Below are 25,423 nucleotides of genomic sequence, written 5' to 3'. Positions count from 1 at the left end.
TTATGAAATAGTGTAGGCCTCATATGAGCTGAGTCTGCCATCTCTTAGACTGCTCAGGCTGTATAGTGCCAGTCTGTTGCTTCAATTAGTTTTTAATTGGTTGGAGAGAGCTGAAGTCCCTTTCACAGTTTAGTGTGAATAAGGAGAGAAGGAGGAGGAGGAGGAGGAGGAGGCTGGTAAGGTTGACTAAATCTGAGGAAACTCTTCTTATAAAACAAACCCTTCAGCTACGGTAGTAAAAGCATTCTGCTTGGGTGGCTTTATGAGAATATGGGGGGGTGTGTGTGTTTATTTACTTCTAAAAGCTTTCCCAGTTTACACTGAGGACAGTGTGTGAAGTGTGTGTTTGTTTCCCTTGCCCCTCTCTCTCCTTTCACTCCTTGGGGTAGAAGCTGGCCCTGGCAGGCTGTTTGCTACCTTGTGGGACACTCCTTGAGCCACTGTCTGCACAAAGTCTGTCTTGTGTGTCCTGGAGTGGACTCTGAAACACAGGAACTGTGCAGATGAACTTTTGTTCCCTATTTTAAGATATGCGCAGAGCAGCAGGGTAAATAAAGCTGCCCTTGTTTTCTTCCTCCTGCCTTTATTTGAAAAATGTCTTTCTGCAGTGTACAGTTTCTGTAAGTTCACCAGAGGCTCTCCTTTGGAAGCTGTGTATTTTGGCAGTTGAGGTATAGGGTAGCTGTGGCTTTTGGCACCTGGAGAGGCATTGCAGGGATTTGGGAACTGTGGGTTAAGCACGAGCTAAAATTAGTAGAACCATAACTAACATTGCTGTTGTCTAAGGCTCTGACTCATGAGGTTTTCTGTATTCGGGAGTGGAGCGAGATGTCACTGTCCCTAAGCAGCAGTTGTGCTCTGCCCTGAAGCAGAGGCAGGGTGACAGTGAAGCTGCCAGGTGTGTTAGTATTAATGCCATGAACTTCAGCTCCCATTTGTGAGGTGAGTGTGAACTGCAGCAGCTGAGGGAAAGGCACACATCCCTTATGCTGCCCTGATGCATTGGGGAGGAAAATCTGCCCCAGCGGTGAGATGAGCCACAGCTGCAGGCAAGAGCATCTTAGAGTGCTTCAGCTAAATCACCCAGCTCCTGAGTCAGTGCCCTGTGCTGTCACTCTAGGGCTTCAAAGTGCACAAGCTTTTGAGATGAATCAGAAGTGCATGCCCTTCTGAACCACAGTTTCTAGCTGCCTGCAAACCTGTAAAAATGAGCAGTGCAGAAGTAATTGTCGTTTGCCTGTTGATGCTCTCTTTGTAGTGGAGAGTCATTATTGGGGGCTCTTTTTGTTTCTAATTTATTATTATTTAAGGAGACTTTCTTAAGGATTACGCCAAAGCTGTGGCCAGGCTCTGCAGCTGCTTAACTATCTGCAGCTGCTGAGCTGCTGTTTCTGTGGCTCTGTGTATTTATTTTAGCACAAACTGGTTTTGGGTTTTATTTCGTGCACGCTCCCACAGTCGTTCTGTGGGCTTTGTTTTGGGTGAGCTGCTGTATCAGCTTAACAGCACACGAGCAGCTCTGACCTTTCATTTCTAATGGATCTGTTTTGAAAAATGACTTCAGTGCTGACCAAACATCACAAGGGCAAAATAATTTCTAGTTCCAGGAACAACTGAATTAGAGCAGTCCAGGGTGTTTTAAGACTCTCTCCTAGCACATCAATTTTGGCTCCTGCATTACTGCTGCTCATTTCCTGGATGCCACCTCCACAAGCACCTGTAATGAGCAGTTTCCCTTCATGTTCAGTGGCTTCTTTTCTCTCCCAAGAAGTGCTGTTTGCTCCTTGGTGCTGTAGGACGGGTCTGAGCTGTCTGGGGCTGTGGGGTGGGTGGCACTGGCTGCTGTGGTGGGAGCTGTGGGATCTGATGGGTGTGCAGCTTTGCTGGGAGCGTTTATTCATCTGCTCCTGTTAGAACAAGCCCTGTCACCTTTCGCCTAGGCCAGGCAGACAAAAGACATTCCCTAAGTCAGCTCTTCCATTCGGTATGTTGCTGCCTGATGCCCTAGGATGATAGCTGTCCTGACCTTTCTTTAGGGCTAAGACTGATGCAGTGATGCCTCTGCATTCACATCAGGTATCATAAACTAACTTTCCCCTCCCAGCTGTGCTTGGGAAAAGTATTTGCATAGCCAGTACTGTTAATACCAAAAGTTGTATTGAATAAAGTAACTGGAGAATCTGGATCACTGAATGCAGTTGGCAGCATGCTGTACTCTGCCACTCAGCAAGTACTGTGAATTTCCTTGACTTTCAGTGTCTGCTCATTGAGTAAACTTTGAATCCCTTTGTTAATGCCAGTATTCAAAAGAACAAAAAAGAGTTGTCAAGACTTCTCTTTTCCAGCAGAGATCTAACTCAGATCTGTAAATTTCCAAACCAACCTGTTGCTGATTTATCTTTGGTTTATTAGCAGAGGATTTAACCTTGACAGCTCCGGGTGACACCTGACATGGCTATAGCTCTGAAGTTACAGCTCTGGCCATGCTGACAGGTGGGCAAATCTATTTGGCTGTGTTTTCTAGCTGTACCTGTCTTTTATCAGTTGTGTCTCTTGGAAAACTGATTTAGTGGTTTGTTATTTCCTGTAGGTAACTTGAGCAATAGCTGTAAAAAGCTGTGAAAAATTTCAAGAGAACAAGATTTTTAAACTTCTTTTTCTCTTCAAGAGCAGATCTTAACTGGATGGAGTGCTTGGAGTAAGTGTCTCTTGAGTGAGTGAATTCCCCTTGCATTCCTTCATCTTTGACATGTAAGAAAATTCTAAGAATGAGAAAGGCCTGACCCATTTTTTACCACTTCCTCTCATACCACAAAAATTGAAAGAATTTATAACAGCTTTACTTGGTTTTGAGGCATATTTAGGATGACTTGTTTACTGTTAACACTTTTTGAAAGATACTTTTTAAAAATACAGTGGTGTTTTCACACCCCTCCTCCCCTTTTTGGGGTTGGGAATGTGGGAAAGGGAATCATGGGTTGTAAGCTGTGCTTTTATTTTTTTGTTTGTTGGTGGGTTTTTTATCTTTATTGCTAAAATGTTTTGCTTTCTTCCCTGTAGATGACTACTCTGAACTCCAGTATCTACATATCCATTCAAGATATTGGGACAGACAGTCTTAAAGCAGTAAAGAAATTATTTCCTTTTCCATAGATTCTTTTTTTCCCCTATATAATAGGATTTGGTTTTTGAAATATTTATAGCTGAAGGCTCACCAAGAGTAATCTTAACATCCTGAATTCTCATAGCCACTGATGTAATCGAGGGATGTTTTGCTGGAGGATTGAGAGTGTGTGATCACCCCAGTGCTAGAATTATAAAGGTGCATTGCTCGAGACATGGTGCTTTCTTTAGTCTGTGACAGAAAGACTGTCCTGTCAGCTGGGTGGGGGGGAAAAAGGCAACTTTTCCTTCCTGCTCCCACAAGTCCTTCTCTCTTTTCTGGGAAGAAAAGCTGAAAACCTGAAGCTGCTGCCAGGAGAGTGCTGGCATACAACACTGTTCTGGTTGATGGGTCCATGCTGTCAGTGGTTATGACAAGTTTTCTGCTGTGTTGTTGGTTTTAAACCTTGAGCCTCTTGCTTCTCTTTAGCTTTGCTTCACAGAAGGAAAGTTTTTTTGTGATGCTGTTTTGTGATGTTTTGTGAGTTTTCTGTCTGGCCAGCAAATTCAGCATTGCATCAGAAAGTTTCAGCAGGCAATTTCTAATAAGGTTTGCAGGGGTGGAAACCTCCAGCTATTATTTCCATAGGTTGTGTGACAAAAGGCCTCTGGGTAGAAGAGATGAGTCTTGGTCAGACCCTATGGCTGCAGGTGAAAATCCAGCTTTTACTAGACACTGGAGAATCTGCAAGGGCAAAAGCTGCTGGCTGCCCAGCGTCTTCCCTGTGCCTGGAACTAGGGTTTGTGTCAGTTTGTGCTTCCATGTGGCCATTTGTGCAGTGTATTTTTGGAGCAGGGAGCTGCTAGATACATTTCTGTGTTTCTCTGCTCCCCATCTGTTCCTGGAGCCACCTCCTGCTCTAGCTGCCTCAGGAAAAGCTGTATTGCAAGGGAAAATGGCAGTAAAAGCAGGAATTGCCTGCATTTTCAGTGCTGGGTGTTCATCTGACCCCTTAGCAGTTACTTCAGTATTGCTGGTAGTGGCTAATGTTGTAGTGCAGTGGCAGGTGATAGTGCAGTCCCTTGTATCCCTTCCTGTTGCTCCACAGGAAACAGGAATATGGACATTTTTGTCCATAGATTCACTCTTCTTGTCTGAAGTGGACCCTAATAAGGCAAAAGCCTGCTTCCTCCTGGGGAAAAAAACGCTGACTTCAGTAAATAAATTTATTTTAGACAACCTTGTTCTTAGGGAACTAGATCATATGCTGTAGGGGGAAGAATAATACTGCTGCTTTTAGCAACAGCTGTTAAAAGGAGGATTCTTACTTGACTTGCAGTTAATGGTAAAGTCAACGAACTGTAATTTAAAAAAAAGGAAATAATCTTGAGCTATTCTTGACTATAGGAAGACTGCAATTTATCCTGATTTGTTTGTGTTCACCTCATTGTGGGAACTGTCAGTACCTCTTAGGGTTGACAGCCCCATTAAGACCTAGAGAAGCAGAAATCTGCTGCCTTGTTTACCTCACAGAGTGAGTGTTCTGCCCTCGTCTTCCCCCTGTGCTGTGCCATAGATGAGCTTAGAGAAACCTTGGCTGGTCTTCTATGGGGCTAGTTTCTTCTTTGCTGCCCTAGAAAGCCTTTTAAAATGGTCAGCCTTGCAGCTTTTTCATGGAATACTCACCTGTCTTGTTTGAGGATTGCTTAGAGATGGGCAGGATGGGCTGTGAGGTGACCTGAGCTGGTGGGGAAGCAGCAGGGGAGTGGGGGAGTGAGGACCAGAACGTGAGGCATTTCTCCCTGCTTCTCTCCTGTCTTCTGGTCTGTGTGACCAACAAGAAACAGGGCAGATCCTGATGGGTGTGGAGCTACAAAAACAGATATATCAATAGGAGCAACCAGCGTGTGAAACAAAAATAATTGTTTCAGAGAACAGCCACAGAGACTTCTTGTGTTTCTGCCAACATCAACTCTGATTAGTTTAGGTTTTATGGGGGGCATCTCGAGTCCTTAAGCTGAACATCCCTTCTAGCAAAGAAGTTAAGGTGGGGAGACGTTTCTAGAAGCTGTTAACACATGACAAAGAAGTGTCACCTTTGCATAATAAGTTCAAATATATAGTTCAGGATGTGGTGTGTACAATGAAATCAATGTATCTAATGGAACCATCTTAAGGGGATGGAGAGCCTTGATACTGATGGTGAATAGCAAAAGGACTGGCTGTTACTAGTAAGTGACACATTTGGTCTACCCTTGGTTACTCTGGGAGACTTCCAGGTGTGCTGTGGTGCACATGGGCTGAGCAGTGCCAGAAATCTCCCTTTCCTTACAACCCCAAGCCTTCTTGCTGGTAATTAAGTAACTTTGAAATAGTGAAGCTTTTTATGTTGCTGAAATGTTCAAAATCGTAGCTGGCCTCCAGGCCTTTGTTCTTCCATTGAATACAATCCCCATAATCAGCTGTAATCAGATTTTTGTGTTTTATTCAGGCAGATGTTTGCTGACTCAGGCCATGGAAAATTCTTATGACAAAGTGTGCCCCCTTTAAAATGGGAACTCACTGTGTCACGTTGAGCTTTCAGACTTGATTTTGCTGAACAAGCAGTGTGCACATATATGTGCTTGGACCTTGTCTGTAGGCAGCAGCTCCACTGTTTTAATGTGCAATCATACATGTCACACAACACCTATCCTTCCTTCCCTTTGGCTTTCCCAAACAGATATGAGTGCTTCACTTTCATAATTCATGGTAATCACAGTCCTTTCAAGAACTGTCTTAAAAGGGAGGTTCCATCTTCTCTTGGTGAATGCTAATCAGTATTTCACCTCATTTTGAGTGAGTGTGATAGTAACAATCATACAGTGAATGAAGAAATCTAAATTTAAAGTGTTCCATGAATTCTTTTCTGTGCTGAATGAAAACAAACTGCTTTATTTAAATATTTCTACCTTTAAGGTAGAGATAGAGAAAGTCTGGCTATTGATATGATATCTGAGTATTCTTTTTATAACATTTTCTAGGACTTCCAGCTTTGCAAATAAAACTGCAGTATGTCAAGCCTTCCCCCATGCAGTTTTACTCAGTTCAAACTGATGCTTCAATATCTTCAAGTTGATGCATCCTTTTATTGTCATCACATTGTATTTTCTTCACTGTAACCGTGTAAACTGTTTTCCATATTGGTGCCATGGTCCAGTTTCCAAGTGGCTGATGTGAAAAGGGGACAAATAATGGAGCATACACCTATACACATATGCTGTGGGGATTTAATTTTGTTCTATCCCAATGCAAGTTCCCAGTCACTTCAAAGAAATTGCAAAGTGTTCTCTGTCTCTCTTCAGATGCAGCCAGAAGCAGCAGAATGATTTTTGAGAAGACTGAAACTAGATGAGCTTGCAAAACATACAGGCTTACAGTTACTAAAAGTGGTAGTAAAAGTTATTCTTGTTCCTTATGTAAATAGTTCTGTGTCAGTCAGTTTAGTACCTTCCTTTGTTCAGAGCAGACTTGATAAATTTTGTACATTTTTTTCTATTTAGATATTTTTACTTGGAGGGTGGAACAAAGCCTTTGCTTCTCCTCTTGGAGTGTGGTCTAATGCTAAAGCAAAAGTCAGAAAATCCTGTTTCTGCACTAGGCTTCCTTTCACTTCCTTGTAACTAAACAGAAAAGTCATCTTTTCTGTAATTCCTTAATTTGAGTGCAGAAATCATCTTTCATCGACTTTTCTACATTTTTACATCCACAGTTACTCATAAGCAGGATTTATATCTCTTGTTAAAGGCCAGATGGTAGCAGCTCTCTGTTCAGTGGTAATGGTATAAAACTACAAAATGGCACTTTGCTCTGTGGAAATAAAGTGCTAATGATTTCTCTGTGCAAAAATTCTGCAGACACATAACTCTGTTACTAATCCAGTCTTACAAGACTGCTGTGTGGTAGAGAAAAAAACTGTTTTATGTTTTTCAAACTGAGATACAGAGAAATTGTGCAGAAGGTGCAAGAAACACTCTCTTACTCATAGGAATTGTATGAGTGCAGATTTATGATAGCAACATAACTGAAGAAAAACCTGCAAGTTATGCTTTACAAACTTAAAAGAGTGGTCCCTCCCTTTCTCTTTTTTCAATATGAATCATGTTAATAATGAGCTTATTTACAAGTGTTTGGTCAGAGTGGAAACTGTTGTAGATCATAGTATTGAGGTTGAGCAGGGCCAGTGAAGCAGAGTATGTGAGAAAAATGGGACAGATAATTCTGGAGGGAAGATGACCAGTGATTATTGATCTACAGTTACTGGTTTTTGAAAGGTTTTTGTTGTGGGGAAGTTTTTTTGTTTGCTTTCTATTTGCTTTTCAAATTATACATCCAAGGAGTGATGTGTAATTAAGAGTATGTATACACCCTGTCTGGATTAGAATTGCTGAATTTTTATTTCCTTTCTACATTGCTGTAGAATTTATTCTGTAATTTATTTTCTGCTTGGACTTTGCATTATAGCTTTCTCTTTCATATCAAAATTGGTCCCAAAATGTAATGCTTGTGGAAGAGAGAATGTGAATATTGTGGGGGTAGGGGGAGAGAGATATTTTATTTCCTACCCTCAAAAAAATGCCAAGAAATTGTGCAGTGTGTTTGTTGCTATTATTTTACTTGTTTGTTGCTCCAGCATATCTGTCCTGTGACTTTTTGTAGGAAGAGATAGGGCAGCACATGAGACATTTGAAATATTTATGAGGCTGAACTGCCAGAATGGCTCTGAGTTTGGTCAGAGACAGACTGTATTTTTGCCTCTTGACTCTCTTAAGAGAAACAAACTCCCATTACCATGCAGAATCACTAGTCTGGTTTGTGGCTGATTCTTGAAGACCAGGATTGTACAGAAATCAAACACTTCAAAGGCAGAAGAAAAACATAGGTACTTGTTGTATGTCTGGTGCTGTTAATGTGATGGAGGTAGCCATGTGCCATCTTTATTTCCCTGGTTTTTTCTCTTTGACTGAACTCCTTTTTCTTTGAATTGTTTCAGCAATGTGAGGTGATTTTGCAAAAGCCAGAGCCTGGCTCTGGTTTACACTTGGACTTCATTTTCTCTAAAACATTGGCTTTGAAGTTTGAGAGTTTCAGTGCCCAAAACATCCTTGCCCTTTAACTGCACTGAAGTGAGTGAGTAAATTCACACCTCATTTGGTGCTATATTGCTTGTCTGGGTGCAGAACAAACAAACACAAGCCCTGTATATGTCAAAACTGACCGCCACAGCCAGAGCAGGGAGAAATAAACCTCCCGACCTCCCTGCAGGGGAAGGGCTGGAGAGTTTGGCCCGCCGGGTCTCCTGTCTGCCTTTGTCTGGGCTGGGTCCAGCTGAAGCTGCAGTGCTGAGCACAGAAGTTTCACTTCCTCAGATGGACAGCTTTGGGGAAGGAAAGTGGCTGAGAAGTGTTGGTGCTGCACGGGGTAGTGAGTGCAGGCAGAACTCACTGTGCCAGAGCCCATCTGTCAAAGCTGGAGGGACAAGGTTGAGTTAACAGATCGAGCTGAGATGAATGTTCTGTGTGAGGTCTTGTCTATGCTCAGAAAGTGGAAGAGTTAAGGAGAGCTGACTTAAAGCATAAGTGCATAAATAAAGCCTTGCTGAATGCACTCGATTCAGGAGGTTTGCTCATCACTGTGGGAGCCTCAATTTTCCTGAGTGCTGCTCCTTGGGCCTGCCCTTTCTCCTGGAAGCTCTGGTGGTGCTGCAGTGGGGGTGAGCACGTGTGTGCAGTGCTGGCCCTGCCAAGCCTGCCCTTCCATCTGAATGCTCCAGAAGGAAATATGTAAAAATTTTGCAGACTTCAACTTTTGAGCCTTGTTTGTTTTAAAGATGAAAAGTGCATTTTGTGTAAAATGCGCTGAAATATGTGGAAAATCTGATTTTGCAGAATCCAAGGAGTTTCTGTTCCCACACATCTCTATTGTCTGTGTTGATGATTCTGCACATAGCTGGTTTTCACCCCAGTGCTCTGTGTGAACTGTGCACAGCTAAAATTGATTCTCATTCCCTTGATGGTTAGTTTGCAGAGTGGATTTTATTAATTTGGCTTCTTTGACCTTAACTAGACAAATGTATTATAATTCTTATTTGAAATGGAATAATTTACAAGCAAGTTATCATAATTTCATTTATTGTAATGCCCTTCTAAACACTTGAAATTAAAATTTCCACTCCTGTTTATCCTCACTTAGTATCAGATTCTTCAGCCCTTAATCTGGTAGGAGGTGTGTGCCTTTCACTGTAAGGACACTGTTCCTCACTTGGCACAACAAGGTATTGCAGTAGGTTTGAGAGGCTTTGTCTTTAACTCTCAGTGGATGGCTCTCATCTCTTTGCCAGATTAAAAGTATATTTTCCTCCAAAAACCAGTCTAGCTTCCATTTTTATTCACCTTTCTGCTTCCAAGGAGACCTGCTTTACACACCAGACACATTTGTACTTACAGATAAAAAATTTTTGAATTAGAGTAAAATTGACAAAATGCTTAATCTTTTAAGCTGTATGCACTGTGGGATACAGTGGCTCTGTCTCTTTATCCCTTTGCCTCATTTAATGGTACAAGACTGGAATCCAGCCTGCAAGATATCAAATCCACATAATGAAAAATCTGGCCAGCACCCAGGTGTTTTCTGTGGCTGAAGATGTTGCTTTACAACTACCCATGGTACAGCCCTTCAACTGTGTAAAGAAACCAGCAGACTAAAACACAACCAGGCATTTCACAATAGCATGGAAAAAGTGCAGGTTGTGTCTGTTTTAAGCTGAGCTAAAATACTAACCATGACAGCACAGAAAGAAGAGAGAAGGCAACACAATAACCAAGGTAGTGGCTGGCTTTAGTCTTAGTCTTCATTAAAAAAATTTACCTTGAAGGAAGTGATATTTGTGTCTATGTGCCTTCATTATGAATATAAGTAATGACAGGAAGGTATTAATTTTTATTGGCTTAAAGCTCAAAAATTCTGGTTATATAAAGGAGCTTGAGGAGTGTGCTGGTGGTTATCAGTAAGCAGAGTGGGTACAGCCTGGTGTACTGAGAAGAAGGAGGGACCACTACTCAGTTCCTTCTGTAGGGAGCTGGGACAAAGGGCTACCAGGCTCTGTTGGTGCCTGACTTGAGTGAAAGCTAGTTGTAACAGAAAAATATTTTATAGAAAGATTATTTTTAAAAATACCAACAGAGAAACCAGTCTGGCTGAAAGGTATTATTTTTATGTGTGTTTTCAGCATCAGCAGGAATTCAGCTATAATGTAGGTACTGTAGGTTTGCTTTTTTAGCTGAAAACCATGCTTAAAGCAGTCAGAATAAATATGCTGTTACTTTCCAGTTTAGCTGGTCTAAATAGTTAAAATCCAGCTCAAATTGCTGCTAGGCATCTGACAAGCATCAGTTCTTGGCAAAATCTGTCTAGGACCTTGATTGTTACTGCTCTTGGTAGTTTTTGGGTCTTGGAACAGCGATGTTTGATCAACAGATTTGCAAAGTATGAAGTCTGTATTTCAAAAACTTTCCAGTTTTTAAAAGCTGTAAAGTTTTTGGTTTTTCTACATTTCAAAATAGAAATAGAGGTCTTTCAGTTAGGCTGGTTTTGTTTGTTTGTTTGGGTTTTTTGTGTTTCGTTTGGTTGGTTTGGTGCTTTTTTATTTTCCATTTTTTTTTGGTTCATTTTTTACTATATCAAACCCCTAATGTTGGCAGGATGTTTTGCTTTGTCTGAGGTATCCATGAGTAAACATACTTTTTTTTTTTTTTTTTAGCCAGTACTTGCTGCTGTGTATAAGCCATGGGTGTTACTTTGAGGGCATTAATTGAAAGGGTTTGACAGTTTTAACTTCCTAAAAATTTTTAGACTTTGGGTGTACAAAGAACTGTTGAGCTGTAAATGGAAATAATCTTTGTTGTTTTTGAGATTAATTTCTGTAATCAGAAGTGGCAACTTTTGTTTCAGGAAGCAGCTTTGAAGCAGTTTAACAGCTTATTTAAACAGATTGATCTAGGAGAGGAAGAGTCATTCTAATTTTGCAGTCTTTGGAACTGTTATTTAGCTGCAAATACTGATAGAATAATTTTACTTCTTGTGTCCATACCTCCATATTAAAACAGCTCTTGAAAGGTCACCAACATGAAATGGGGCATCTCATGGGAACTGATCATGGCAGTTTCCAGTTCCCTGGAAACCACATACAAAAATCTTGTAAATCTAGTAATTTTTTCATTAGCATGCAAGAAAATCATAGCTTTGATGTTGACAACCATCTACATATAGCTTACTGCTGCTAAACTCTCCACATTTGCTCATTCTCAATTTTTACATTTTGACAGTCTCACTGAGCTTGGAGAAGATGAGGTGAGTTGAGGCTCTGGGTTTTTTTGTTTTGTTTGGTGTGTAAATGTGTGACTTTGGTTGGGACTCAAGTTTCAAGGTTTTTGTGTTTCTCTGGTATTTTGAGGCTGTGCCTGCTTCAGAGATTTGCAGTTGCCAGTGCATTATTGCAGTTGGTAAAATGTTCTGGTTTTTTGCCCCTGGAGGGTGGCAGAAGGATGTGTTGCTTCCAGGAGTGTTCCTCCCAGGAGCTGGGTACTTTGCTGGAAACAAGTGATTCAGTCCTGCTTGGTCATACAGGCAAGGGGATGCTGGAAGCAGGGCAGGGAAAGCAGTTCAGTATCTCATCCTTCAACACCTTGTTTCCCCAGAAGTGAGTTCATACTGCTCGATGCCATGTCTGTTTTGGCTGTGGCTGGGAGCACCTGGCAATATTTGCAAAGTCTGGTCTCCTGGGCAGGAGCAGGGGAAAGGAGCTAGCACAGCATGCCATGGTTCCCCTAGGCCCTCTCCAGCCCCTCCCCCTCCCCTTTTTTTTTTTTCCCTCCTTGTGATATTAATTTGCAAAAGCAAAAGGAGGCTGCTGACAGATGAAGAAGCTTTAATTGGGGAGCTCACTCTGCATAAGGCAGGAATGCCTATGTCTCAAAATAAATATGGATTAATTTAGGGCTTGGTGTAGTGATCATTTGGAAAACTAAATATGAATTGGTATCACACCAGCCCTTTCACACTGCTCCTATGGCATGGACACAGCATACCAGAAATCTGTCCCTCAGCTTACTGAATGCCTGTGTTTGCTTACAGTCTTCTGTGGGGTTCTGTGTAATTCCAGAGTTTGCACTGTCTTTATATCTTCAAGTATTTATTCAAGCTTTTCAACCTTGCAAGTATTAGAGGCAGACTGCTGTGTGTCTTAACAGTCATTTGGTTTTGTAGGTATCAGCCTGGTTTTTTTTTCCTAGCTTGTATACACATCTCAGTTCCACCTCAGGGCACCCGAGATGGTGATAGGAATTTTCTCTTCCAGACAAACTCCATGAACTGGTACCATTCCACCCATGCTGCCCACTCAAAAGCTTTTAGTATGTTCACAATTTCTGTGTGTCTTCAATGGTAGAAGTTGCTTTATGTAATCTAAAATGTGCTCTTAAGTAATAAAAACAAACAAAACCCTGGTGCTGTTGGTTTGCAAGGGAGCTTTAAAAGACACGTGGTGCCAGATTCTTCTGCTCCTGGTTTTGCAGAACTGTAATCTTTGGGATGTGTCCATGGAAAGCAAGCAGAGGAGGAGGATGGAGGCATTAATGCTCTGCAGCTTCTGAAATTGCTTTGTCAGGGTCCTAATGTGGACATTGGAATTTTTGTGGAACAGGAGTATAAACCCTTGTTCATGTACCTGTGTGTAAATGTCAAACCTGATCGGGCAGTAAGAGCAGCAGAGATCATCCTTCTCTTTTATTGCTCATGGTAGTCTATGGAGAATTTCTGAAATATTTTAGACAAGTTGGAGAAGGAAGTGTCTGTTGTAAATAGTTGATGTTCCTGAAACTGTGGTTTTGGTGTAAGATACAATTTTATGTTCTGCAGGAATGATAGAAAAATAATTTCTAATCTCTGCTTTTTTCCAGACTGAAAACCAGTAAAGCCTTCTGTTTGAATGCTATTTGACACAGGAATAAATTATGCAAAAGGGAATAGGGTCTGATCAAAACTGACAATGGTGTGCCAAAAACTCTTTTGCTTATTTTTTAGTACAAAAAGGTATCGTTTATGTGGGCATTTTTGATGGGTTGAAACCATGTTTCAGGCAGCATTTGTCAGTCAAAGAGTTTTATTTTAGTTATTTTTTAAAATACTTTTTATAATAATAGTGCACCTAACAATTATACTTTACTGCTTCAAAATAAAAAGGGGTAACACTCAATTGGGCATCCTCAGTAAGGCATGTACATTATTGTATAGAGATTATTTTTGGTCTATAGGTAGAGGTATGATTAGGACTGAAATCAAAGGGAGGCTTGATGTTACTCAGTGTCTGCCTTAAAATTTTCTGGATGCTATATAGTCAGTGAGGACGGGAGCTGGAATTCGAATTCAAAATTCCTCGCTCGGTTTGCTAAAACTGTTTCTGGATTCTTGTTAGTGGTGTGTTTCATTGTCTCATGGCACACTGAACCCGGCGAGGGGCAGGTGGCGCTGACCAGAGTCAGTGAGGAGGGGCAGGACGTGGAGGTGCCGGGAGCTGCATTTGCGTTCCAGAGCAGGGGGATTGTCAGGCACTTCACCTCCTCAGGCAGCTTTGAAACGCAGCGTTATGCCTGAGGTGAATAGCGGGTTTTTCCCTGGCTGTTTTGTGTTTATTCACGTGGCAGTTGTCCGGCCGCAGCTCCGCAGGGAAGGGGATCAGCGCAGGGAGTTCGGCGGGGTCACGGCAGGTCGGGTCCCGGCGCACTGTGCAGGCAGGTTCGTGTAGTTCCTGCTCTGCTCTGCTCTGCTCAGGAGGAGCAACCGAGCAACTTCAAACAGAAAACTTTTTTTTCTTTTTTTTTTTGTCTGAAAAAACCCCACTGTTTTTTAAAATTGTTAAAATGTAGACTAAATATTCTCGTAAAGAGTATAAAAAGGAAAATCAAGCATCTGAAAAAGATCTGACTCATGGCAGCTCCTTCCTGTGAACTTTCCACTGTAAAGCAACACTTTCCATTCAAGGTTTGTCTGAATGGCCCTGTTAGCCTGTGCTGCTCCCTGCCAGTCAGCCTGAACGGAATGGCTGGGGAGGTTGGTATGACAAGCAAGCTTCCCTGAAGCGGCTCCTGGATTTTTTGGGCATGGTTTGAGATAGAGTGCTGGGTGGTGTTTGTGAGATCTGGTGTGCTCGGCTGTGCGGGGTGAACGCGTGGCCTGAGCCTTGCCGGAGTAAATGTCCGCCTGAGGGGAGTGTCTGTGATTATGCAAGGCTGGGATAAGGAGCACACGTGGCTGTGCAGCGCTCAGCCCCTCCTGCTGACAGCGGGGCTGCACCGCAAAGAGAGCTCCACTGGGAGAGAGCAGGATGGGACCCGAAATTCAGGGACTAGTCAAGGCACCTTTGTGCTACTGCCAGAAGGATGTAAAGAACACAGTTTCTAGGGTCAGTTTGTGTATTCTGCAATGTAAAATTCTGTTGCTAAAAGCTTTAAGGCAAGACTTTGCTAGATAGCTCTGCAGAGGTTTTTTTTTTTTTTTTTTTTTTTTCTGCAATAACTCTTTGGAAAATGAAGTAAAAATCTGTCCTTGTCGCTTTTTCCTGAATAATAGATGAACTTTTTTTGTTTAATTCAGCTCATCCTGCAAACTTCATTTGTGTTTGGTTTGAGAAAATCAAGTAATCAGTGGTACATAGTACACATTCCACTCTCAGCCTTGCAAATAGGTGCTATGCAGATTCAGTAGGTCTGACTGCACTTGTAAAATAGGTCAGTGTCTTGCTTTTTCCCTATTTTGTGTAAACCAAGCAAAGCCAGACTAGAGCTTATTTTGAGAAGCAAAGCGTAATCTTGAGATGTAGGTCTTGTAGAGGCCAGTCTGTTTAGCAGCAGATATATTAAAAAATTCTAAAACTCACTTCACAGGGGGAATTCTGGTCTCTCAACGGGCTTGTGTAGTCTTGAAAAAAATCTGTAGAGACCTCTGGTGGGAAGAAATGGAGGAATTTTCTGTGTTAGAAAGTGAAGATGTAGAGGTGGGTGGATCTTAGCTGTGGCATCCTCTTGCTTTCCCTGTTTTAAGGATTACTCTTTTGAAATTTGCCAGGCTTGCTAAAACTACTGAATGGTTTTAATGATGGAAGAACAAACTTTGCCTTATTTTAGGGGCTTGATGCATAGTCCACAATAAGTTGTATTGAGAGAATGGTCTGATAGTCTGACATAACTCTGGGATGGCACAGGCCATACCCAGGAGTCTTTAACTTCCACCATGGAAGTTAAGGTGAGGTGGGGAAGAAGACCCCTGACCCCTTCCTGAAATGCACAACTTTCTCTTGTAATGTACTTCATCTTATAATTATCTCAGAGGGGTTTTACCTGCACTGCATTTTACTCTCTCTTGATGTCTCTGGCCTTTGCAATCAGTGCTGTACCTGCACTCAGCAAGAGGGCTCGTTTGGCAAATGCATCAATGCATGACATCATTCCTGCAGTGTCTCTGGGCCTGTTTAAAGCATTGGCAGTATTTGACTGCACTTCCTGCAGCTGTAGGCAGCTGTGAAATTTCGTTGATTGTGCGGGACAGGAAATTCTGAGGGAAAAATCCTCAGCACAAGGCTCGTGAAAGGCCATGGCCTGATGAGTTCCTTGGCTAATGGTAATACAGGCAATAGTGCAGGACCCAGGCACTGCAAAGAGAGCTTTGCAAAGCAATTAGCTGTAACATGAGGAAAAGCAACCTGCATCCCAAATTAATGGTGGTGTAGAGCCAACCACATTTATTTTTAAGAGACCATTAGAGAGCCTTGCTGGTGTTTGAGCAGTCCTGTAGGAAGCTGTGTGCTGGTGGGGCGGGAGGATTGGTCCCTCACGGAAATCCTGCATAGCATGCTGGGATGCACAATGCAGGAGGGACAAAAGGTTATTAAAAAAATTCTTATCAGAAGTGCTTTGACATTAGTCCTCAAGTAATTATTTTTATTCTTCAATAGGTGCATCTGCATGCTATTGTGCTAACACTGCTGCTTCTCTTATTAATTCTCTTTTAAGCTTGCTTCACAAGAGTAATCTAGCAGCCTGTACTAATTAATGCAGTTCAAATCAAACATAGTAAAAATAAAACTTAGCTTAGCTAAAAAAGAAAGAAAAGGAGAGGGGAAGGCAAAACCCAACACTCTAGAAAGTTTGATGCCAAAACAAACGTGCAAGTACCGTGTGGTGTTCATACAAAAAATGTATCTTCTACATTTCAGGCATTTCACAATTATTGAGTGATATGAAATGTAGTGGTACCTTGCTACCAGGAAATCCTGTAACCTGCTTTCTCACCCTTCACCAAAAGGTTGTTAATTATTGGTCTTGCTGTTGGCTTCAGTGGACTGAATTAAAGTTAAGTGCATTTGCAATTCTTTCCAACAGATTCTAACCTCAAGTCTTCTACAACTTTTTGTCTTTGAACTGCAAGTTCAGTGGAGAAATATGTCCTGGCTAATGTTATCAGCTTCTGCTAAAAGGTTTACAAAATGGGAGTTCACAGGAGACTGATACCTTTCATGTCCTTCTTTTACAAATGATGTTTGGAGAGTTCTGTAATCAAAATATTGTGCCAAACACTTCCTAGAATGGTCAAAGCAACCCACAGAAGACCTTGAATCTTGCACAACCTACTTTCAGTTGGTAAAATTTGTAGTGTATGAGGTACTGATGAGATCACAGTTTTTTTCCAGTAGGCAGAGTGTTTTTATTACATTATTTAATAGTTGCGGATATGGCAAAGTTTGATTTGAGTATTTATCTTTTTTTTTCTTATTTTTTTAATTGGTTATTTCAATGGGAAAATGGAATGTACCAGAATCATGGCTTCCATCTGATAGGAAAAGCAGGCTTGGTTTTGAATTATAAGTGTTTCATAAATCTGTGTTCTGGATCCCAATTTAATTGTTTAGTATGCAGGGCAGAGATTAATCTCTCTTTCTGAGCTGCAGACTTTGAAATCAGTCTTCCCTGCTTCTTTGCTAAGTTTCTCTTGTAAATAATAAAATAGGTTTACTACTATGAATTGCCTTTCTTCAGGAATAGGTTTTGTGAACCACACAATGAGTAAATACCAAATACAGGTTTATGGTAAGTTTTATAAAATACAGTCTTTTGGATCCAAGCTGGGTCCTTCACCCCTGCCACTGGATCCATGCTCTTCCCAGTGGCAGTTCCTGATGTCCCCGTGCTGATGATGGCTTCCTTTGGCTCCCCCTCCCAGGGAATGCTGCTGCTTTGGCAGTGCTGCCTGGGTGGGCAATGCACAGCACCCCCAAGGCAACCATGGCAGGTTCCAGTACAGCATTAAACACTCCTGCTGAAAGATCAGTGGTGTTGCATTGATTGATGCAATTACTTAGTGGGGAAATGGAGTGTCCAGCTAAAACCCAGTTCTCTTCCCCTGCTCCAAATCCATTGTCTTCAGGTTAAGCAGTGTGTTTGCCTTAGGCATGCTGGTTTTGCTGAATAAGTGACTGACTAAAAGCTGGTGGGTTTAAAGAAATGAGCAGTGCCATTCGTGCAGCTCAGGAAATTATTATTAATTTTTTAATTGCTGACCATTAACATTTGCTCAGCTTGCATCATTGTGGATTTTGTATTTGGAATGATATCCAAGTATACTAAGTAAACTTTAAAGGGTACTAAAACTGGTCTCCAGACTAATTCTTCAGAGATTATTTTATTTGCTTTGATTATTGACTAATGCACAGCTGAGGTTGATGATATTAAAGTGGGGGAGAAGTCTGAAGTAGTAAATATTACCTAATGCTTTCAATTAGCAATACACATTATATTATATTGGTCATTTCCTAGTACTGAAATGTCATGAATTACCTTTGATGCAAATTTTCTGATTAAAATATGAGCTGGGCTTTTTCTTTTATAAGTATATTGGCATAGCAGAGCAGTGAACAGATTGTGGTAGTAAAGGTTGCTCTTGTTAGTCAAACAGTTCTATGAAGATATTTTAGAATTGTTGGATTAGGGACTTCCTTGAAGAAAATCCCTTAGAAGGATTAAGGAATTTAGTGTGCATTTTGTTAGGTTTCAGTGAAGCATGTGGTGTACAGAGTAGGGACATTTGTCCTTTGGGATGTTTTCTTCCCTTCTGATCCCATTACATTTTGCTTAATTTTCTGTCTCCATATTGTGATGACCTTCCTTTTTTTGTTTGTTTGCTTGTTTGTTTGTTTTTGTTTTTTTTTTATTAAGTACCTCTGGATCTGGATTTCTCTCATACTTGAAGCTGAAGGAGCAAATTGTGCTCAGTACTTCACAAAATAAACATACTGGTGAGAGAAGTGAGAGAGCAAATGCTGCTCATGCTCGTCCGCCTGCGTGGCTTGGTGCTCTCAGTCTGAATTAAAACTTTATTTGACTTCTTCATTGGTGCATTTCTGTGTATTCCTGGCAGAGAGAGTTCTTCAGGACTGGGAAATGTTGCTGGCATGGGTTTGGATTGCTTTGCTTGAGGGTGTGTTGTTTTTCCCTGGTGGCACAAGTACAGTTCCCATCAAAGTGAATGGGCTGGTGCTGGTGTAAGCCAGAGATGAGAACCCCCCACCAAGTGAGCAAAGAGCTTTGAAGTCTAACAGTTTGACCTCATTGCCTAGCAAGATTTTGCAGAAGCTGTGGGCAGATCCAGCCTGCAATTTAAGTCACCTAAACGAGCCACAAGAGTAAATTTACAGTTTAAAATACAACAGATTATTTCACTTTCAATTAAAAGAAAAAAAAAAAGGCAAAAAATAGCCAGTGTCCTCAGTTTTCTTTGCAGGATCTGCCTTTAGCTCATTTTTTGAGAGAGCTTTAATTCTGGTGGGGTTTAAATGTGAATCATGGGTGAGGTATTGTTTTTATTGTATTGTGCAGAAATGATCAACAGCTCAATGGAAAAGTATGTCTGAAAGGAAATATGGCCAGCACTTCAGTGCCTGAAATGATTATTAAACCAGCTGAGGTTTCATTTGCAGAGTCAGTTATTAAGTGGGTAGTCTCTCTCTGTGATGAAAGAGCAGTGGGAACACTGTCTTTACTCAAAATATTTGTGGGGGGATTTTGGGTGCATCTTTCAATCATCATTTTAATGTATTGTGTCTTGGTTTTTTCTTGGTTACACCCATTTTCCCCCCTATGATATGTTTTGCTGTTGGCTTTAGAAATGCAAGGATTCTTACACTGGTGTCTCAAAAATCTGAGTAACAATTTTTTCCAGGCAGAGTTGCATATGCAGGTTTAGTACTTTTAAGTGGAGATGTGAACTCTATTGAAAATCATTTGTGGGTGGATTTATAGCTGGGCTTCATGATGGAATTCAGGTCATCAGCCAGAAAACAAAGCTGGAATGGTGTCAGGAGCCTGCACAAGAGGGTTATAGGTCTGGAAGTGGGAGCAGAAGTGTGCTCATCATACAATGGAAATGGGAGAGGATGGGAGGACTGGAAGTTAAGCTTGTGTCAAAAATCACTCAGACAAAACTGTGAAACTAATAAGGTACATATAATAAGGTTAAATTATTAACCAATAAATAACTCCTGAGAAATTCAAAGAGAAAATTATTTGTACTAGAAGGGTCATTTATTGAGGTTTCCATCTACATTCATTGCAAAAAGCAAATAAACAATTGCTTGGGAAGCCACACGATTTTCAGAATGTTTGTCCTTTGGAGTATAAGTTGAGGAAGTGCTGATTTACCTGTTGTTGTTCAAGGAGATTTTGAGGAGCAATACAGGTCTTGATTATCCTGTTCTTTGAGTTATCCAAGTAGAAAAATAATCATTTGTCTAAGAAAAAGTGAAATTACCTGCTTTCTTTGCTACTTAGAAGTCACTTTTCAATATATCTGTGTAGAAATTCAAGCTAGAATTTACATTAATGTTTATTTTGGGCGCTAGAATGTTTCCAAGGCGTCTTTATGGAGTTTGGATCCTGTTCTCTGCCCCATGGAGGTGTTTCTGCTCAGATGTGCTGCTGGCTCTGGGAAAATGTCCACAGGCAAGGAGAGCAGAAGGACAGTGATGACATTATTGTGTGGACTGGAGGACAACCTTTCTCTATAAATGCCCATTATTTTTCCTCTTAAATTACTGATGCTGAGAGTAGTTTTTAGATGAGCTGTTTTTAAGAGAGAGCATGTTATCCACTAAGGATGTCATTATGTGTTGCAAGATTTTTAATATAAACTGTTTACATATTGCTCTTTTTGTATATTAAGCTGTTTTTTCCTTATCTTCAACAGGCAGCCAGATAAACTAGTGGTGGTTTGGACAAGAAGAAGCAGAAGAAAATCCTCTAAGGTTAGTTGATTCTTTAATGAATCCCAACTTGAGTGACGAACAGGGTCAGTGGTTTGAGGGACGTTTTTTGAATGTGGGGAGAAGCCAAATAAATAAATGAGTACTATAGTTGTTGACTTTTCTTTTTAACTCAGTTTGTCCATAAAGCTCAGAATAAACTGTTGTTGATGTCAGTTCTAATTTATGGGAACTCTTGACTCTGATTTTAGCTTTGGTTGTTTGTTTAGCAGAACTGTATCACCATCAGTTCAATTCCGTTTTTAATTGCTAGTCCTAATTAGAAAGGAGAATTGGTTTCTTTACTAGAAGTGTATTGAAAAAAAATAAATTTAAAAAAAGGTAATAAAGAATCTGGCATCCCTGCAATAGGGCAGATAAAGCCTGAATAAGAGGCTATTTCACAACCTGAAATGCTACAAATAAAAAAGAATTCACTTCTACAAGCACTGTGGTCAAACCTGTGAATTTGTGTTTCATGACTAATAACTTGGTAGCCTGAGGAATGGGAAGCTCTGAGTGAAGTCTCTCCAGTATCTGAACACTGATAAAGTTTGTATTTCACAAGGGCATGAGTGCATGCTGTTTTCCTCCCTTTCCAGGAGCATCTCCTTTCCTCTTTGAGATGACTTGGTCTTATTTGCTTCCCTTACCCAATGATGTGGCTTCTTAGCCTGGTTGGATTTATGGCAAATGATCTTGTCAGAGAGGATATTTTGGAAGTTATAAAAATTCTTTGACACTTCAGTTAAAAAAAAAAGATGGTCTAAGTTTCTTTTTTTTGTGTGTGTATTCATGTAACACAAAATGATGTTTCAAAGAACTCTGTAATAGTGGAGAGAGGGCATCCCTGGTAGAGAAAATCTATTGAAGAAATTATGTTGAAGAGCTTAAATATTAAGAAAATGTGATCCAGTTTTCTACCCTGCTCAGGAGAGTCTTTGGGTTTATTCTTTACTGGTACTTGTCTTTTTCTGACCTCTTTTTCTGATTGTCATGCGTATTTGTTGTGTTTTGTCTTTTAACTTGAGATATAAGCTATTCTAAGCTTGTTTAGGATAAAGACTGATTTCTGACTGCACAACTACATGTTGTACATCCAGAATTCTGCTTCAGGTTATGAAAACCCGAAGGTGTTACCTGATGAGTAAACAAGGGTGTGAACTCATTCTGGTACCTTTTTTCTGTTCCATGTGCCATTCTCTTTAGCAAAGCCAATCAGACTATTCCTGTTTCACTGAGGCATCAACTAACTCAAGTTCCTTAGAATTTATAGCACAATGTGTATCTAAGCAGTAAGTGCTGGTGTCAGTAACTGATGTCTGATGTGGCTCATCCTATGATAACTTCTCTTAGTTTCATTAAATTTCTGTTGCACAGAGAGATAAAAGTTGTATCAAGCAGTAAGTGCAGTCCTTACACAAGCTTTGTAGCCCTGAAAAGCTTGGTAAAAACCAAGGTATTTGTCCATAAATGTTGGACATTTATTTGTTGTCCATAAATTTGTTGAAGTTCAGAATATGTTCAGAAACAGAAGCTGTAACAGAAGTCCAGCATGGCTTTGTGAAATGATGGGTTTCTGCCTGTCATTTTATAGGATCCAAATGACAGCATTTCCCTGAGGCAATGGGATTTTCTGGCATTAGCTCAGCATTTTGGGCTTGAAGTTTTGTTCAGTTTGGCCATAAAATTCCATGATATGTCCTCACTTTTGGTCACCAGGTAGTAGCAGCAACTCTTGGCAGATTTAAACCTGAAACTCAGAAAAGTCTTTGGCTGACTTTACTATGTTTAGTAAGATCCCACAAAGGTACTTTGAAAGAGACTGAGTGGCCTTGAAACCTGGGCAGAGGATAGAGTTAATTTTAAAACTTAGGCAGTTGATGTGACTTGAGCTGTTTGGGTCAAAAACTGTAGATCAATAAAGGTTCTTGATCTCTTAGTCATCCTGCCAGTAAAATACTTTATTCAACATACTTGTTTCATCTAATTGCTTTATTGGAAGCAAGTCAAATGAATATTTCCTCTTATTTTATTTTTGGTGGACATTGGGTTCAATGAGTACAAAGCATTAATAATTGTCTATGCTTTTCAGCTTCTTGAGAGGGAGGAAGGGAGGGATGAGGTTTTAGCTTACTGTAAAGATGTTGTGTAGACTTTTTTGGAGGTTATGTTTTCTGAACTTCTCAGATCATTAGGGTTAATGAGGGCTATCATCAGCAGATAGTTCACAAACTCACAGACATGGCCCTTTGGATACTCTCCAGTGGCTCTGTGACTCTTTTGTACTGGGAAAGCACAAGAGATGTATTTCAGCAACTGGAAGATGGAGCTATGGATGTGCACTGGGATGCCTGCTCTAACTGATATAATTTTAAAATGCCAGTGAACTGAAAGCTGAGCTCTTGATGTCCTTTGAAGCCCTTGTTTTTGTGGGTTTCCATGATTTTGATATGCCTCCTACCCCACATACTCTTTTTCCAAATAAATTACAGTGGTCCCTTTATTAAAACAAATAATGAGAGGCACCATGCAGGAGTGTGAATATTTTTCTTCTTACTGTGGGAAACATAGAGTAGGAGCTGTAGATATGTTTAATTACAGTAAGTTTGAAAGTGTTGCAAATGAAAAGTAAGTACTCATTTTGAAAGAGCATATAAATAGCAGTCTTATGGGTAGAAGGATACAAGACCATAAATATATCCAGCAGTTACTGACCTTAATGCAGATTTAAGTTACTTACAGTTCTATTTTGGGACCTGCTCTCCATGGGCAAGTCTAATTTCAATGTATTTCATGAGGTGTGTCAAGATGAGGTGGCTTTATGTGGTTGGGCTTCTCCATTGTTTGTGCCAGGAGTTTACATTAAATGGTGATTTGCAGTTTTGCTGTGCTTGGCAGAATTACTGTGCAGTCCTAGAACCAAAATGAGCTTTCACCTTGGGGAGGGTGGGAGTTGCCTGTCTGCTGGTGCAAATGTTGTCTGTTTGCAAAATCAGGTACATTCTTCAAGCTTTATTTAGGTGCTGTTCAGCATCCCTGGTTTACAGAAGGTGCAGCTTGTAGCCATGGACTTGTTTAACTCTTCTTCAGTACCCTGGCACAGTGGAAAGTTGTGGGGTTTTTAAAATTTTTTTTATTCTTTTCTTTTGAGTGGTGGAAGAATGTCTTTGTTGTAGTGTAGAGAAAGGGAAAAATGTGTTGAAAATATGTTTACCTTCATTTCACTGAGATGCTCTCAAATTTCCAGACTTTGAACTAAGAAATTTCAGTTTGTAGTTGGAGGTACTTTCTACTATTCCTGTGAACATGCAGAGGCTTATGGTTGAATTATACACCTCTGAAGAATCAAATTTGCACTTGCTTCTGTGAGCCTGACAGAATTATTCTTCAAAGATTCTTTTTGTATCAAAGCTGAAAGAAGTTGCCTTGGCTGTGATTTCAGCACTTCTCTTGTAGGTTTATCAAAAACTGTTTAAGCAGAGAGGAGAAGGAACAATGCTGAGAAGAGGGAGAGAATTTGAGCAATGAGAAGCAAGAGCCAAGAGAAGCAAAGGGGCAGGGAGTGAAAGGAATCCCTTGTACACAACAGCAGCTTGGCCAGCATTTTTCCAAGGTTCTGCCATCAAGAAAGCAGCAGCTGGGTCACCTGTTTTGCTGTCCTTGGCTATCTGTTGCCTTTTCTGGCTACTTTATTGCCCAGTGCCAGCCCTGCCTGTCCCTGCTGGACTGGAGTTCCAAAGGCATGTTGTGACCCTGACATGCTGGTGACTGTTTGGGATCAGCACAGTTGAAAAATGCCACTCCTGGAGCTTCTCAGTTTTTTAGCAAAGTTACAAGATCATGCTGTAATTGTAATCCCTGACTATAAACTGAAGGTCATTAATACTCTTCTTTTTTCTGGGAGTCCCATAAAGTTGACTTGTGGTGACATTCTGAGGTGTAGTGATGGTTGTCCCAGACAACTATGAGAAAAATAACTCTGGGTTCAGGTTTTTTATTTGTCTGGACTTTGATTTTTTTTATTTGGCTAGTTGCTTTTATTTTCTAGTAAGAAACCCTACAGATGACATGAGAATCTGATTAAAAGAATGGGAAAGCTCTGATAAAGGGCATCATCTACTGTGGATGGTGAATAAGGCAAGATTTGGTGGATGAATTAGCACAAATAATGTATTTAATACATGATGTATTAATGATATATGTCATGAATGTGTGTCTGTGAAACCAAGCTTGAAGAGGTAGCCCAGTCGTAGAGAATGTGTGGTGGAGATGAGTTTTTGCTCATTCCCCAAGCTCAGCAGTCTTTCTGTAGCTTTTTAGCAGCAATGCACATGTGCACATGGTGCCGATGAATTGAAGACATTCATGGGAAGACCTGTGGGAGTCTGCTGGTTTTCTTGTCTTCTCTAAAGGGGCACTGACAGCAATGTGGTGATCAAAGGCTGCCTGGAGTTTCCAGAGCTTTGAACTTCCTTCTTTGGCACGTGCTGGGTTTTTTGGACTGCATCCCAAGTCATGAGTGTGACTGGAGTGTTGTTCTGGTGCCCAGCCTTTTTAACTGGTGGGCCAAGCACAGGGATTTCAAGATGATTTTGGGGGGGATGCAAGCTGTAGTCTAGAGTATGGTCTTTAATTTGTCTCCCTTTGTGACACTGAACTATGGTACAGAAGAACAAGAAGAAGCCATTCACAAACTGCTGGTTTCCTCTGGTGTGAGGGAATTGGCAGTTTTTCCCAGTCCATTCTTTTTTCAGTAGGTCCATTAACAGTCATACGTAACTTTGGCTGTCTTGGATGGTGAATGACTTTGGTGGGATGCATCACATAGAGCAAATCTTTGGTGGTCCAATGTTCCAAAGTCACACTCCTGGCATGGAGGCACCAGATGAATGTCATCTCTTCCTCTTGAGTTTTTTTTTTCCTTTTCTGTCTAA

General features: G+C 40.8%; 1 protein-coding gene across 12 annotated transcripts in view; it reads left to right on the top strand.

The window, feature by feature from the left end:
• EHBP1 (EH domain binding protein 1) overlaps nucleotides 1–25,423 on the top strand; it is a 205,229-nt gene that overhangs the window by 7,762 nt on the left and 172,044 nt on the right. For all 12 annotated transcript variants that reach the window (XM_079324068.1, XM_079324067.1, XM_079324077.1 and 9 more), the window contains exon 3: nucleotides 20,432–20,489. In XM_079324068.1, the coding sequence (XP_079180194.1) occupies nucleotides 20,432–20,489 (58 nt within the window). The remainder of the gene's footprint in view (nucleotides 1–20,431; nucleotides 20,490–25,423) is intronic.

Source organism: Erithacus rubecula (genome assembly GCF_903797595.1).
Source record: "Erithacus rubecula genome assembly, chromosome: 2".
Taxonomy (NCBI): domain Eukaryota; kingdom Metazoa; phylum Chordata; class Aves; order Passeriformes; family Muscicapidae; genus Erithacus; species Erithacus rubecula.
Note: the sequence above shows the minus strand (reverse complement) of the source record. Positions and strands in the feature narration are given on the sequence as shown.